Genomic DNA, 17360 nt, shown 5'->3' on the forward strand with positions numbered 1-17360 from the left:
TAGTTAGGAGCGCACCCATACAGAGCCTTCCGCCATCTAAAGTCCTTAGATGTAAAATACAGAGCAATATCCACAAACCCAAGAGTCTGAAAAGAACTCCCAACCGGTTTAGGAAAGGGCCACTAGTACCCTTGGATCACAGGTAATACATGTAGACAGGCCTAACGACCTGACCCCACGCTGGAAGGCTAAGTGGTCAGTTTCCTGATCCCAGACAGGCAAGCAGACTAACTGACCCCAGACCTCCTACTCTCAAGCCCGAAGGGCTAGATTTTCAAAAAGATCGATGGATAGCACCCTAGAGTCAAGGACAATGGTATTACAAGGGGCAGTTTTTATCTTCAACAGACGACAGTCTCCAGAGATCTCCCGACATCCTTGAATGGAATAACGGGAGCCTCGCAGCTCCTGGTAGAACAGCAGGGAGACCCCTGCACTCCACGCACTAGAGAAAACGAAACACTGATAAAAAGAAGAGCTGTTAATAGGAGTCGGAATGGTTTTGCAGAAAAACTCTTCCTGCATCTCTGGACGCTAACCTTCATCCATGCTCTCACTGAGAGGCTGACAGGACTACTTAAAACTCCAGTCCCATTTTCGAAGATTACTAACCTCTATAAGAGACTTAACTTGAACTTCTGACACTTCTCTGCCAACCTCCTGTGACAAAAGGCAAAGAATGACTGGGGGATGAGGGAAGTGGGGGAGGTATTTGAAGCCTTTGGCTGGGGTGTCTTTGCCCCCAACTAGTGGCCAGGTTCTGAATTCCCAAAAGTAATGAATGCAGCTGTGGACTCTTCCTGTTTAAGAATAAAATAACATTGGCTAATTTCAGCTTAATATTTGCTCAAATTGTAGCTGGGTGATTAGTAAAAACAGCCGGGCGGTGTTCCCATCAAATAGGTCCTGGGGAGGACACAGTTTTGTATGTGTCCACTCAGGCCCTCGGCACCTACCTCCCTCTAACTTAGACAAACATGAGAACCCTCATTTGAAAAAGAAGTCACATGCAATTCTTATAATACATGATTATCAGAAAGTCAACAATCAAAGATAATAAAGTTTAAAAATTTAAAACTGCTTACAATTTTTTTTTTTGCCTTTGTTGTGTGGAAAAATTTACAACTTATAATTATTTAGTTATTTCAAACATACTGTGTATTGTATAAGACTCAGCACTAATTTTGCCAACGACTAACCTTATTTTATGATTGCTTTTTGCAGGTTTCACAATTCAGAATGATGTAGATTACAATATTCAATATGTAGCACAATCAAAAAAAAAGAAAAAAAACACAACTTTTTTTTTAAATAACTTATTTAATACATCCTTGCAGAAACATATGTTCCTGCATTATGAATAGCTTGCACACATTACAAAGACTGAATTCTATAATGCAAAAATGGTGGAGGCTTCTGTTATTTCAATACCCCCTTAGTCATATGGATGTGGATCACCTTTAAAATGCATTATACACAAGGAAAGTGTGTATAGCTTTGTGTCGCATTACAAAGGGCATAAAAAGATTCAGTCATTCACTCACTTGTATTACAATTATTAGGATGCCTGTTTGTAATTCTACCTTTAGCAGTTAGAGACTAGTCAATTGTCTCAGACAAATAAAGCTGTAGAAGTCCTATGATTTATTTTTTTGTCTCTAGTCTCTGGCTACAGTAGCACCACTAAATTCTAGAGGTGCCATATTTATTATAGAAGCCTATATATTTGTATAGGTTTCAAGGAATTTCCACAATAAATTCATTGTTTCTGTCCCATTCTACGATTCACTGGTTCCTGATCTTCCTCTTCAAACTGTTCCTCCTGTTTTTGTTCCTTAGGTTTGGATTCAGTTTCTCTTTCTTCGGATGATATCAGTTCTTGGGGACCTGAGTTGAGACGAAAGAGGACTGGTGTTTGAGCAAGAATTGGGTTGGTCTCCTGAAGAGATCGGATCCACTTTCCTAGTGTCCTCTCATCTCCTGAACCTGCCATGCACATGGCAAAAACAGGACCTTCTTCAACTGTACCACACGATAAAGAAAAAGATATGAAGAGTCACATAAATACAAAGTCTTTGCAAGATATAATAGGTTTTGTTGTGTGTACACTCTACAATAGCAAGATTTTATTAGGATTTTATCATACACAAGGTCACTTGAAGAACCTATAGTATTATTTTATGGAATGGTGTCAGTCATATATCCCTGCGACATACTGTATTTAAAATGTTGTTCATAGTAGTTTGGCAATTAGCCCTATGGGCATGATGCCATTTCAGAATGTATTTGGCCCAAAGATACTTATAATATTTATACAGATTTTTCCTTGAGGCTTTTCCCACATTACCTGATACTGATGAACATGAATTTCAGTAACATATAGATTGAACATTTGGAGTGACTGGTGCAGACCAATGAAGCTGAATTCACTGAATAATTGATATCAGAAATTAAATGAGGAGTACATAAAGAGTGTACGTGGATTACAACAATTTACAGTTGGGGGGGTGCAGAAGTTCTCATTCAAGATTTGAAGCTCAAAGTGACTGAATGCAGATGGAAAGTGTAAATAGATGCTGTAAATGAAAGTTGCATAGCGATGGTGTGAGTGGGGAGCGGTATATATTTGGTGTGAACATTTAGGAAGTGAAATAGAATAAGGGAAAGAAAATATGGTGATGAAGCACTGAGAAAGGCTATGGTGGGAATTTAAATGATTGAAGAAGATTCAACTAAAGATTTTTTTATATACATATATTAAATGCACATTACAAGCAAAATAAAATGTAAGTTAAAGTCATTGTTATACATGCATAGAATAATTAGCCTGTGTGCACTGACTGTAAACAGAAATATGTGCTTTATTTGTGAACAGAGGTGTGGTCTGGGAACTGCTCAATATTTTATAACCTGATATTAATATTTAAAGCACGCTGCTCAGTAGCATGTTGGCCTACAAAAAGACTTATACTAGACAGCAGTGAGATATGGTTATGTATATAGTTTTACAGATGCATACAAGCCGTTGGTTATATAATCAGATACTTCCCTACCAAGGACAGGTTACCCTACGCAAATAGGTCTAATGACCTATATAATTATACATGAGCTATTTTCATTATCTGCTACATTTCATTAAATGCTGCTTGCCAGATATGCAGATGATCATTTTATTAACCCTTAATTTTGAAGCCACTACAAGTGAACTGATCCATTAGACCTTCCTTACCATCATCAATATCAAAGGTTTCTTCATCACCAAGATCTCTCTCCAGCTCTAAATCCAGGCTAAGTGGATAATAGAAACACCGCTCTGGGTCCACTTCCTCCTGAAAACAGAAACTCAGTGAGTGTTAAAAAAAAAGATGGAACCATCTATAAAAAGATACAGGATGTGATATATTTATTCACATTGCTCACCTCCTGCTTCTGAGGGAGGGGATCAGCACGCAGTATGTAGTAATACACACAAGTCTTCCTTAGCCAGAGAGGAAAAGGGCCCTCAACAATGACTGGAACACTAGGATCATGCGCAGCAAGTGATGACATCTGATCAGGAGACTGAATACCTTTAAAAGAGAAAGAAAACATAGTGACATATACGTAACATCTGTCCCTTAAAATGCTACACACTATAGGGTGCAACAACATGTGCAGTTTGTCTCTGACATTGCAGGATAACATGGGCATAAGGGAACTGTAGGACATGGAGTCTGCTCTTTCCAACTACATTGTGACAAAACTACATAGAGTGGAGATGCCTATAGGAAATAGTGTGACCCTCATGCATGATCACAGAATGCAGGAGCTATCGGGAATGACTTTCACACTGTAGGAGTATCTATAGCACATGACGATTGACCTTCTCACCCCAGGGTGACAGAGGAGGAAGATAAGCGTGTAAAATTCCTCAAAGCTTTATTTTATACTAAATTAAAAATCATAACACATGTACAGTGTCACATATATCATAAAGCAAAGGTTGACCAAATTTACAATAGAATATTGTACCTCGGAAGCTGGGCATTCTGTCGAGATGCCATGAAATCCAGTTCCGGCTGTCCCCATCTGAGAATCAAATTTGAAAACACTTCGGAATGGAGTTCCCACTCCCCCGGGTGAAAAGTCTGTCTGCTCAGAAAATCTGCTTCCCAATTGTCCACCCCTAGAATGTGGATTGCAGATAGACAGCAGTTGTGGGCCTCTGCCCACTGAATAATCTTGGCTACCTCTGTCATGGCCAAGGAACTCTGAGTTCCTCCCTGATGGTTGATGTAAGCCACTGAAGTTATGTTTTCCGACTGGAACCTGATAAACCGGGTTGATGCTGAGGCCAGGCCAGAAGAGCATTGAAGATTGCCCTCAGCTTCAAGATGTTTATGGGGAGAACAGACTCCTCCCGAGTCCATGTCCCCTGAGCCTGGCTGGCAGGCTGGCGTCCGTTGTCACAATCACCCAGGTGGGTCTGCGGAAGCAAGTTCCCTGGGAGAGATGTTCCTGAGCCAACCACCACAGATGAGAATCTTGTCACCTGATCCAGAAGTAATCACAGAGCAGGGCCGCCATCAGGGGGTGACAGGGGTGACTCCTGTCAGGGGCCCAATGGGCTAGGGGGGCCCCATGAGGCAAGAACTAAAAAAAAAAAAAAAAAAAATTTTTTTTTTTTTTTTTTTTTTTTTTAAATTTTGGCAGCCACCAGTGGGTACTACAGCAGAGTGCTAATTGAGCATGAGAAATGTTATTACAATGAGAAAAGTATTAGCATTTGAGAGGATTTCTGAGTGTGCACTAAACCACTATGCACAGTGTGAGACAGACTTGGCACTTTGTTTGTAGAGTGTGTGCCTGAATCAGACGGCTGATCACTTTCATTTGCAGAGGAGGTAGGAATTACTTAGCAAATGTTTTTTTATTTCTTTGTGCAATTTAAAATTGTAACTTCAGTGTGGTAGTAGTTGTATGGTGGGGACAGGGGTCCATAAAAACGCATTTTTTTAGCAGCAGTGTATTTATGATTATTTGACAATGCTGTAGAAATTCTATATTTAAAACCATGCAGAAATGTTTCCTCCTCAATACACAAATGATATATATTACATTCCAGTTTACTGCCCCTTTATGCAAGGACATTCCAGATACAAGGAGGCATTTTATCTAAGTTTTTTACATCTGCATAACATGTTATACTCTCAGACTAAGATTGCTCAGTGTTGGAAATGAGACAGGTTAACTTAAAACTGTTCAGTTTACTCTACAGCTGACTTAATTTTGAAATGCATACCAACAATCTTAAATCCTGCATTTAACCAGATCTAATGGCATGAGTACCACAGCTTATGGTTCCACCAAGACCATATAGAGTACAGCATTTTCTAAATCCACAAGTACAGCTGACAGATGGGAACATTTGTACACTATATTTGAAGTGGTGCTCTTGGTTGGGGAAAATGGAGAAAATATCAAACAAAACATATGTCAACCTTTTAAAAATACTTTTCTTCATCTAGCCATCTACCCAGATCATTAATGTACAATTTTGAATTCACAGAATTATTTTTGTTTGCACATTTACAAATACGATTCTTTAAAAAGTGATCTCTTAATTTCTGCATTTTTTTATCATGCATGTCACACACTTTTGATTTAGGGGATGCAAGGTGCATAAATGTTTCCTACTGTGAGTGTTTCTGTGGGTGTCTGTGTTTATGTCTTTGTGCTTTTATTTGTGTCTCTATGAGTGTGTATGTATTTTTTTCTGTTGGTATCTCTGTGAGGGTGGGTGTGTATGTCTTTGTGCATTTTCTGTGGATGTCTGTGAGGGTGTGTGCATATGTCTTTGAGCTTTTTCTATGGGTGTCTCTGTGAGGGTGGGCGTGTTTGTCTGTGTATTTTATATGGATGCCTCTGTGAGGGTGGGTGTGTATGTCTGTGTTTTCTGTGGATGTCTCTGTGAGGGTGTGTATTTTCTGTGGGTGTCTCTGTGAGGGTGTGTGTATGTCTTTGTGTGTTTTCTGTGGATGTCTCAGTGAGGGTGTGTATGTAATGTCTTTCTGTGTTTTTTGTGGGTGTCTCTGTGTGTGTGTGTGTGTGTGTGTATGTCTTTGTGTGTTTTCTGAGGCTCTCTGTTGGTGTTTCCTTGGGTGTATGTGCAAGTTTGAGTTTGTGTGCGTGTCCATTGTCTGTTCATTTTTAGGACATTTTGATCTTACTACTGATTATTCACATCTTTCTACCGACTTTTAGACTAATGAGACCTTTCCGGAAGTCACCAATCTACCATTTAACCTTTAAATTATTGTTTAGGCAGTTCAGGGCCCTTCCTTTCAGCCACTGCATGCTGTTGTCATCATTTACTTGGTATCTTCCTTTACAAAAAGATAATCAGAACTCCATATTTTGTTTTCTAAATCTCCTTTTTGTTACAAAACTGTAGTTTACCTCATTACTTGTCAGGTCAATGTAAACCAGTGCTAAGTGTCTGTTTGGGTGTCTGTGTCTGAGTTTCTTTGCGTGTTTGCTAGAGTGTCTATATGTGAATTGTTATGTGTGAGTGTGTGTGTGTGTTTCAGTGTATGTTACTACCTTTACAACATTTCCAAGTTTAAATAGACACTTAAGAATAAAGTGCATATACGTTTTAGTCACTTGGTCAAAAATTGCACATGTCAAAGGAGGGGGGGGGGGCCTGATCAATGGTTAAGTCAGGGGCCCCAAAATTTCTAGTGGCGGCCCTGCACAGAGACAGATCTGCATAATCCCCGTTCCATTGCCTGAGCATGCATAACTGCAGAGATCTGAGGTGGAAACGGGCAAACGGAATGATGTCCATGGCAGCTACCATCAAACCGATCACCTACATACATTGAGCCACTGACGGCTGAGGAGAGGACTCAAGGGCCAGACAAGAGTCGAAGATCTTTGATTTTCTGACCTCTGTCAGAAAAACTTTCATTGATAGGGAACCTATTATGGTTCCCAAGAACACTACCCTTGTAGCTGGAATTAAGGAACTCTTTCCCAAATTCACCTTCCATCCGTGAGAACGCAGAAAGGATAACAACATCTCCGTGTGGGAGTTTGCTTGTTGAAAGGATGGCGTCTGGACCAGAATGTCGTCCAGATAAGGTGCCACTGCAATGCCCCGTAACCGGAGAACCGCCAACAGGGACCCCAGAACCTTTGAAAATATTCTGGGAGCTGTGACAAGGCCGAATGGAAGAGCCACGAACTGCAAGGGTTTGTTTAGAAAAGCGAACCTCAGAAACTTGTGATGATCCCTGTGGATAGGAACATGCAGGTATGTATCCTTCAAATCTACTGTTGTCATGAATTGACCCTCTTGAACCAAGGGAAGAATGCAACAAATAGTTTCCATCTTGAAGGACGGTACTCTGAGGAACTTGTTTAGACTCTTGAGATCTAAATTTGGACTGAAAGTTCCCTCTTTCTTGGGAACCATGAACAGATTGGAGTAAAAACCCAGACCCTGTTCCTGCATGGGAACAGGAACTATCATTCCGAGATCGGAAAGGTCTCGAACACAGTGTAAGAACGCCTCTCTTTTTATCTGGACTACAGATAATCTTGAGAGAAGAAACCTGCCCCTGGGAGGAAAGGTCTTGAACTCTAGTTTGTATTCTTGGGACACAATGTCCACCGACCAGGGATCCGGAACTTCCCGAACCCAGGCCTGAGCAAAAAAGGAGAGTCTGCCCCCCACAAGATCCGGTCCCGGATCGGGGGCAGACCCTTCATGCTGACTTTGAGTCATTAACGGGCTTCTTAGATTGCTTTCCCTTGTTCCAAGACTGGTTAGTCATCCAGGAAGGTTTGGACTGATCTTGCTTGGCAGAGGGAGAGAAAGGCTTACCTTTGAAGTTTTGAAAGGAACAAAAATTACTCTGACATCCCCTTCTGCTTATTCCTCTTATCCTGAGGGAGAAAATGACCCTTTCCCCCGTAATGTCAGAAATAATTTCAGCCAAGCACTGCCCAAACAAAGTCTTACCATTGTAGGGGATCGCCAAAAGCTTAGACGAAACATCCGCAGACCAGGATTTCAACCATAAAGCTCTGCAGGCCAAAACCAGAAATCTTTGCTCCCAGTTTGATAACCTGAAGGGAAGCATCCGAAATAAAGGTATTGGCCAACTTCTTATCCATAGGACCCTTAAAGGAACTATCCTCTATGGGAATAGTGGTTCTCTCAGTCACAGTTGAAATTGCCCCCTCCACCTTGGGAACCATTTGCCAAGACTCCTTGATAGTCTCAGCAATAGGAAACATCTTCTTAAAAATAGGTGATGGAGAAAAAGGGATACCAGGTCTCTCCCATTCCCTAGCAATAATATTTGTAGCCCGATCTGGTACAGGAAAACCTCCACCATGGAAGGTGCATCAAAATACTTGTTTAGTTTACTAGACTTCTTAGAGTTGACTACGACAGTAGTGTCGGATATGTCCAAGGTAGCCAAAATCTCCTTAAGTAACAAACGGAGGTGTTCCAGCTTAAATCCAAATGATACCACTTCAGCATCAGCAGAAGGAATTACACTGTCATAGTCTGAGGATTCCCCCTTAGATGCCACCGAAGTATCCTCCTCCTCAGATTTCTTGGAAGGAACACACGGAATAGCTACTACTGTGTCAAGAACGTTACTCCCTGAATCCATAGATTTCCTCTTGCGCTTTCCCTGCAACATGGGAAAGGCAGACAACGCAACGGATACCACAGAAGACATGAGGCTAGAGATGTCTTGCAACGTAACTCCAGGTGGAGCTTGAGAGGAAGCGCAGGGCACTGCATGTGTGGACGACAAAATTTTGGACACTTGAGGAGAAAGCTGTAGAATATCTTGAACATTGTCAGAAGACCCCTGAACAGCATCCGCCTTAGACAATGTTGGCTCAGAAACAGAATTTATGTTTACCTGATAAATTACTTTCTCCAACGGTGTGTCCGGTCCACGGCGTCATCCTTACTTGTGGGATATTCTCTTCCCCAACAGGAAATGGCAAAGAGCCCAGCAAAGCTGGTCACATGATCCCTCCTAGGCTCCGCCTACCCCAGTCATTCGACCGACGTTAAGGAGGAATATTTGCATAGGAGAAACCATATGGTACCGTGGTGACTGTAGTTAAAGAAAATAAATTATCAGACCTGATTAAAAAACCAGGGCGGGCCGTGGACCGGACACACCGTTGGAGAAAGTAATTTATCAGGTAAACATAAATTCTGTTTTCTCCAACATAGGTGTGTCCGGTCCACGGCGTCATCCTTACTTGTGGGAACCAATACCAAAGCTTTAGGACACGGATGAAGGGAGGGAGCAAATCAGGTCACCTAAATGGAAGGCACCACGGCTTGCAAAACCTTTCTCCCAAAAATAGCCTCAGAAGAAGCAAAAGTATCAAACTTGTAAAATTTGGTAAAAGTGTGCAGTGAAGACCAAGTCGCTGCCCTACATATCTGATCAACAGAAGCCTCGTTCTTGAAGGCCCATGTGGAAGCCACAGCCCTAGTGGAATGAGCTGTGATTCTTTCAGGAGGCTGCCGTCCGGCAGTCTCGTAAGCCAATCTGATGATGCTTTTAATCCAAAAAGAGAGAGAGAGGTAGAAGTTGCTTTTTGACCTCTCCTTTTACCGGAATAAACAACAAACAAGGAAGATGTTTGTCTAAAATCCTTGGTAGCATCTAAATAGAATTTTAGAGCGCGAACAACATCCAAATTGTGCAACAAACGTTCCTTCTTTGAAACTGGTTTCGGACACAGAGAAGGTACGATAATCTCCTGGTTAATGTTTTTGTTAGAAACAACCTTTGGAAGAAAACCAGGTGTAGTACGTAAAACCACCTTATCTGCATGGAACACCAGATAAGGAGGAGAACACTGCAGAGCAGATAATTCTGAAACCCTTCTGGCAGAAGAAATTGCAACTAAAAACAAAACTTTCCAAGATAATAATTTAATATCAACGGAATGCAAGGGTTCAAACGGAACCCCCTGAAGAACTGAAAGAACTAAATTGAGACTCCAAGGAGGAGTCAAAGGTTTGTAAACAGGCTTGATTCTAACCAGAGCCTGAACAAAAGCTTGAACATCTGGCACAGCTGCCAGCTTTTTGTGAAGTAACACCGACAAGGCAGAAATCTGTCCCTTCAGGGAACTTGCAGATAATCCTTTTTCCAATCCTTCTTGAAGGAAGGATAGAATCCTAGGAATCTTAACCTTGTCCCAAGGGAATCCTTTAGATTCACACCAACAGATATATTTTTTCCAAATTTTGTGGTAAATCTTTCTAGTTACAGGCTTTCTGGCCTGAACAAGAGTATCGATAACAGAATCTGAGAATCCTCGCTTCGATAAAATCAAGCGTTCAATCTCCAAGCAGTCAGCTGGAGTGAAACCAGATTCGGATGTTCGAACGGACCCTGAACAAGAAGGTCTCGTCTCAAAGGTAGCTTCCAAGGTGGAGCCGATGACATATTCACCAGATCTGCATACCAAGTCCTGCGTGGCCACGCAGGAGCTATCAAGATCACCGACGCCCTCTCCTGATTGATCCTGGCTACCAGCCTGGGGATGAGAGGAAATGGCGGGAACACATAAGCTAGTTTGAAGGTCCAAGGTGCTACTAGTGCATCCACTAGAGCCGCCTTGGGATCCCTGGATCTGGACCCGTAGCAAGGAACTTTGAAGTTCTGACGAGAGGCCATCAGATCCATGTCTGGAATGCCCCACAGCCGAGTGACTTGGGCAAAGATTTCCGGATGGAGTTCCCACTCCCCCGGATGCAATGTCTGACGACTCAGAAAATCCGCTTCCCAATTTTCCACTCCTGGGATGTGGATAGCAGACAGGTGGCAGGAGTGAGACTCCGCCCATAGAATGATTTTGGTCACTTCTTCCATCGCTAGGGAACTCCTTGTTCCCCCCTGATGGTTGATGTACGCAACAGTTGTCATGTTGTCTGATTGAAACCGTATGAACTTGGTCCACGCTAGCTGAGGCCAAGCCTTGAGAGCATTGAATATCGCTCTCAGTTCCAGAATATTTATCGGTAGAAGAGATTCTTCCCGAGACCAAAGACCCTGAGCTTTCAGGGATCCCCAGACCGCGCCCCAGCCCATCAGACTGGCGTCGGTCGTGACAATGACCCACTCTGGTCTGCGGAATGTCATCCCTTGTGACAGGTTGTCCAGGGACAGCCACCAACGGAGTGAGTCTCTGGTCCTCTGATTTACTTGTATCTTCGGAGACAAGTCTGTATAGTCCCCATTCCACTGACTGAGCATGCACAGTTGTAATGGTCTTAGATGAATGCGCGCAAAAGGAACTATGTCCATTGCCGCTACCATCAACCCGATCACTTCCATGCACTGAGCTATGGAAGGAAGAGGAACGGAATGAAGTATCCGACAAGAGTCTAGAAGTTTTGTTTTTCTGGCCTCTGTTAGAAAAATCCTCATTTCTAAGGAGTCTATAATTGTTCCCAAGAAGGGAACCCTTGTTGACGGGGATAGAGAACTCTTTTCCACGTTCACTTTCCATCCGTGAGATCTGAGAAAGGCCAGGACAATGTCCGTGTGAGCCTTTGCTTGAGGAAGGGACGACGCTTGAATCAGAATGTCGTCCAAGTAAGGTACTACCGCAACGCCCCTTGGTCTTAGCACAGCTAGAAGGGACCCTAGTACCTTTGTGAAAATCCTTGGAGCAGTGGCTAATCCGAAAGGAAGCGCCACGAACTGGTAATGTTTGTCCAGGAATGCGAACCTTAGGAACCGATGATGTTCCTTGTGGATAGGAATATGTAGATACGCATCCTTTAAATCCACCGTGGTCATGAATTGACCTTCCTGGATGGAAGGAAGAATAGTTCGAATGGTTTCCATCTTGAACGATGGAACCTTGAGAAACTTGTTTAAGATCTTGAGATCTAAGATTGGTCTGAACGTTCCCTCTTTTTTGGGAACTATGAACAGATTGGAGTAGAACCCCATCCCTTGTTCTCTTAATGGAACAGGATGAATCACTCCCATTTTTAACAGGTCTTCTACACAATGTAAGAACGCCTGTCTTTTTATGTGGTCTAAAGACAACTGAGACCTGTGGAACCTCCCCCTTGGGGGAAGTCCCTTGAATTCCAGAAGATAACCTTGGGAGACTATTTCTAGCGCCCAAGGATCCAGAACATCTCTTGCCCAAGCCTGAGCGAAGAGAGAGAGTCTGCCCCCCACCAGATCCGGTCCCGGATCGGGGGCCAACATTTCATGCTGTCTTGGTAGCAGTGGCAGGTTTCTTGGCCTGCTTTCCCTTGTTCCAGCCTTGCATTGGTCTCCAAGCTGGCTTGGCTTGAGAAGTATTACCCTCTTGCTTAGAGGACGTAGCACTTTGGGCTGGTCCGTTTTTACGAAAGGGACGAAAATTAGGTCTATTTTTTGCCTTGAAAGGCCGATCCTGAGGAAGGGCATGGCCCTTACCCCCAGTGATATCAGAGATAAACTCTTTCAAGTCAGGGCCAAACAGCGTTTTCCCCTTGAAAGGAATGTTTAGTAGCTTGTTCTTGGAAGACGCATCAGCCGACCAAGATTTCAACCAAAGCGCTCTGCGCGCCACAATAGCAATCCCAGAATTCTTAGCCGCTAACCTAGCCAATTGCAAAGTGGCGTCTAGGGTGAAAGAATTAGCCAATTTGAGAGCATTGATTCTGTCCATAATTTCCTCATAAGGAGGAGAATCACTATCGAGCGCCCTTATCAGCTCATCGAACCAGAAACATGCGGCTGTAGTGACAGGGACAATGCATGAAATTGGTTGTAGAAGGTAACCCTGCTGAACAAACCTTCTAATTTTTTATCCATAGGATCTTTGAAAGCACAACTATCCTCTATGGGTATAGTGGTGCGTTTGTTTAAAGTGGAAACCGCTCCCTCGACCTTGGGGACTGTCTGCCATAAGTCCTTTCTGGGGTCGACCATAGGAAACAATTTTTTAAATATGGGGGGAGGGACGAAAGGAATACCGGGCCTTTCCCATTCTTTATTAACAATGTCCGCCACCCGCTTGGGTATAGGAAAAGCTTCTGGGAGCCCCGGCACCTCTAGGAACTTGTCCATTTTACATAGTTTCTCTGGGATGACCAACTTTTCACAATCATCCAGAGTGGATAATACCTCCTTAAGCAGAATGCGGAGATGTTCCAACTTAAAATTTAAATGCAATCACATCAGGTTCAGCCTGTTGAGAAATGTTCCCTGAATCAGTAATTTCTCCCTCAGACAAAACCTCCCTGGCCCCATCAGACTGGGTTAGGGGCCCTTCAGAGATATTAATATCAGCGTCGTCATGCTCTTCAGTATCTAAAACAGAGCAGCCACGCTTACGCTGACAAGGGTTCATTTTGGCTAAAATGTTTTTGACAGAATTATCCATTACAGCCGTTAATTGTTGCATAGTAAGGAGTATTGGCGCGCTAGATGTACTAGGGGCCTCCTGAGTGGGCAAGACTCGTGTAGACGAAGGAGGGAATGATGCAGTACCATGCTTACTCCCCTCATTTGAGGAATCATCTTGGGCATCATTGTCATTATCACATAAATCACATTTATTTAAATGAATAGGAATTCTGGCTTCCCCACATTCAGAACACAGTCTATCTGGTAGTTCAGACATGTTAAACAGGCATAAACTTGATAACAAAGTACAAAAACGTTTTAAAATAAAACCGTTACTTTAAATTTTAAACTAAACACACTTTATTACTGCAATCGCAAAAAAACATGAAGGAATTGTTCAAAATTCACCAAATTTTCACCACAGTGTCTTAAAGCCTTAAAAGTATTGCACACCAAATTTGGAAGCTTTAACCCTTAAAACAACGGAACCGGAGCCGTTTTAAGCTTTAACCCCTTTACAGTCCCTGGTATCTGCTTTGCTGAGACCCAACCAAGCCCAAAGGGGAATACGATACCAAATGACGCCTTCAGAAAGTCTTTTCTAAGTATCAGAGCTCCTCTCACATGCGACTGCATGCCATGCCTCTCAAAAACAAGTGCGCCACACCGGCGCGAAAATGAGGCTCTGCTTAAGCTTTGGGAAAGCCCCTAACCTGCCGATATTATGATATCAAAATACCCAGATAAAATGATTCCTCAAGGCTAAATATGTGTTAATAATGAATCGATTTAGCCCAGAAAAAGTCTACAGTCTTAATAAGCCTTTGTGAAGCCCTTATTTACGATCGTAATAAACATGGCTTACCGGATCCCATAGGGAAAATGACAGCTTCCAGCATTACATCGTCTTGTTAGAATGTGTCATACCTCAAGCAGTAAGAGACTGCACACTGTTCCCCCAACTGAAGTTAATTGCTCTCAACAGTCCTGTGTGGAACAGCCATGGATTTTAGTTACGGTTGCTAAAATCATTTTCCTCATACAAACAGAAATCTTCATCTCTTTTCTGTTTCTGAGTAAATAGTACATACCAGCACTATTTCAAAATAACAAACTCTTGATTGAATAATAAAAACTACAGTTAAACACTAAAAAACTCTAAGCCATCTCCGTGGAGATGTTGCCTGTACAACGGCAAAGAGAATGACTGGGGTAGGCGGAGCCTAGGAGGGATCATGTGACCAGCTTTGCTGGGCTCTTTGCCATTTCCTGTTGGGGAAGAGAATATCCCACAAGTAAGGATGACGCCGTGGACCGGACACACCTATGTTGGAGAAAAAGAGTTTATCCCTGTAATTTAAAGTTCTCTCAATACATGAGGAACAGAAAGGGATTGGTGGTTCCACGTTAGCATCAAAACATAAAGAACAAGTAACATTTTGCAGGGCCTCCATCTTTACTAAGAATTGAACAAATTATAAATAAATAAACTTATATTTTAATTTGAAATTAACACACAAAAACCGTTACTGTCCCTTTAAATTTTAAAACTTAACTGCTTTATTTTTTATGCAAAAAAATGAATAAACTGTCACAAACACTCCGGACAGCCTCTACACTTCAGCTTAGCTTTGCTGAGGTGCCTACCTGCCTTGCTGACACCGGAGACAAAATCCTGCTAGAAGAATTCCGGACTCAACTCATAGCACTGTAAAACGCAGTTCGGCAAGCGTAGCACTGCTTACAAAGCTGCAAGGACACTGTCTCCCCTTCAGAACACAGGAAGTGAAGGAGAAAAGGCGCGCAACAGAAATCTTGCCGCCAAAGCTAGCCCCGCCCATCATGGACGTATCAAAATTAACCTCCCGGTCGGCAAATTGTACTCTGAAGTAAAGCCGCCGGGAGTAAGTTAAAACACAACACACATTGAGCCTATATCTCCTCGTTCCCAGTGCCTGCAAATACTGCCCTTTTTAACATTATCCCCTAATACCATAGGAGAATGTCTTGTGTCCCATCCCAATGAATATTAAAAGTGCCATATTTTTCATACACAGTCTCAGAAAAATAAAATCAGCACTTACCTCCTTTTAATCTGCCAGGCAGCAACGCAGCTCACTAGGTTTGAGAGGCATGTTCCCTCACATGGACCTGTAGAAAAAAAACAAAGACTGAGTAATCTTACTCAGGCTTTTAAGTTAGGGCAACAATAACTACTTGGGAGGCACAGTGAGGATTATACCCCACCAGTACCCAATTGCTTAAAAGCCACCACTGCTCTACTTAAGAGACTGGCATGGGCTACGGCTACACCCCAGGACAAATCAGAACAAACTTGCACTGCTGAAAAAATAATAAAATCTTGATTGAAGAATCTTCTTCCAGACACCTAAACTTTACCACCTCCTTGCTCTTAACGTAGGCAAAGAGAATTACTGGGGTTAGAGGGAAGGGAGGTGATATTTACCAGCTTTGCTGTGGTGCTCTTTGCCGCCTCCTGCTGGGCAGGAGTGATATTCCCAATAGTAATTAGAGATGATCCATGGACTCACCGTGTCATTAGAAAGAAATACATTTTTAATTTAAAAGTTAAGCCATAACAGCAGGATAATTTGAGCTATAATGTGGAGTTCACCCCCCCCCAGTTGGGGCTATAATAGCTTCCACTCTCTTCTGGGAGGGCTTTCCACAAGCTTTAGGAGTGTGTTGATGGGAATTTGTGCCCATTCATCCAAAAGAGCATTTGTGAGGTCAGGCACTGATGTTAGATGAGAAGGTCTGGCCCGCAATCAGCATTCCAATTCATCTTAAAGGTGTTAATGTCAGGCCACTCAAGTTCCTTACACCAAACTTGTTAAACCATGCCTTCATGGACCTAGCTTTGTGCACAGTCATGCTTCCCAAACTGTTGCCATAAAGTTAGAAGCACCCAGTTGTCTAAAATGTGAAGGGTCATCTTAATGCTACAAGATACAAAGGGTACTAGCCCAAACCTTGATAAACGCCCCAGACCATACTCCTCCCCAAACTTTACAGTAGGCACTATGCATTGCAGTAGGTAGTATTCTCCTGAAAGTCGTCACACCTATATTCTTCCAAAAGACTGTCAGATAGTGAAGCGTCATTCATTATTCTAGAGAACACGTTTCCATTACTCTAGAGTCCAGTGGTGGAGTGTTTTACGCCACTCGAGTCAAAGTTTGGCATTGTGCATGTTGATGTAAGGCTTGTATATTATTATCATTTATTTGTATAGCGCCACCAAATTCCGTAGCGCTTCCAAATTCTGTAGTGCTGTATATAGCTGCTTGGCTATGGAAACCTATTTTATAAAGCTCCTGACGCACAGTTTTTGTGCTGATGTTGCTTCTAGAGGCAGTTTGGTGTGAGCTAAACACTTCCACTTCAAAATACTAGCACTTACGATTGACTGGAACAGGTCTAGTACGGCTAAAATTTTATTTGTGGCAAAGGTGGCATCCTATGACAGTGCAACGTTGAAAGTTACTGTATATACATACACACACACTGTATATACATACACAGCTTGAAATTTCCACTAGTCTCAGACAAGTAGGAGATTGCAGCAAACTAGTTAGACATTTTCCTATCTTTGACACTGTGTGGACTAGTAACTTTTATTTTCCCTTTTAGCTATTAACCTTCGACTATATTTTCACCCCTGTATTATGTGTGTGTATATGTATATATATTTATTATTTATTATTTGTAAACAATAAAACATACATACATTTGTAATTAGTATATTTAGCAGCATTAATTTCACTGTAGAGTGACACAGAGACAGAAATAGATGCAGCTATGGATGGGACATGGACATACCCACAAGGTGCCTATGCTCTTGATTCCCACTTTCACATTCCTCTTCTGGGGACATCTTTGAAAAAAAGAAATTCACATAATATTGTCAGTTACTATTACTAGTCAGTAATACTAATACCA

At 42.3% G+C, this 17360-nt stretch overlaps 1 protein-coding gene across 1 annotated transcript in view; it reads right to left on the reverse strand.

The window, feature by feature from the left end:
* Positions 1-1300: 1300 nt before the first annotated feature.
* ECSIT (ECSIT signaling integrator) overlaps positions 1301-17360 on the reverse strand; it is a 45471-nt gene continuing 29411 nt past the window's right edge. Inside the window, exons 4-7 of the mRNA XM_053717858.1 lie at positions 17241-17295; positions 3421-3569; positions 3230-3329; positions 1301-2022 (exon numbers count right to left, since the gene is read on the reverse strand). Of these exons, the coding sequence (XP_053573833.1) occupies positions 1760-2022; positions 3230-3329; positions 3421-3569; positions 17241-17295 (567 nt within the window). The 3' untranslated portion in view covers positions 1301-1759. The remainder of the gene's footprint in view (positions 2023-3229; positions 3330-3420; positions 3570-17240; positions 17296-17360) is intronic.

The sequence above is a fragment of the Bombina bombina genome, chromosome 6 (genome assembly GCF_027579735.1).
Source record: "Bombina bombina isolate aBomBom1 chromosome 6, aBomBom1.pri, whole genome shotgun sequence".
NCBI lineage: Eukaryota > Metazoa > Chordata > Amphibia > Anura > Bombinatoridae > Bombina > Bombina bombina.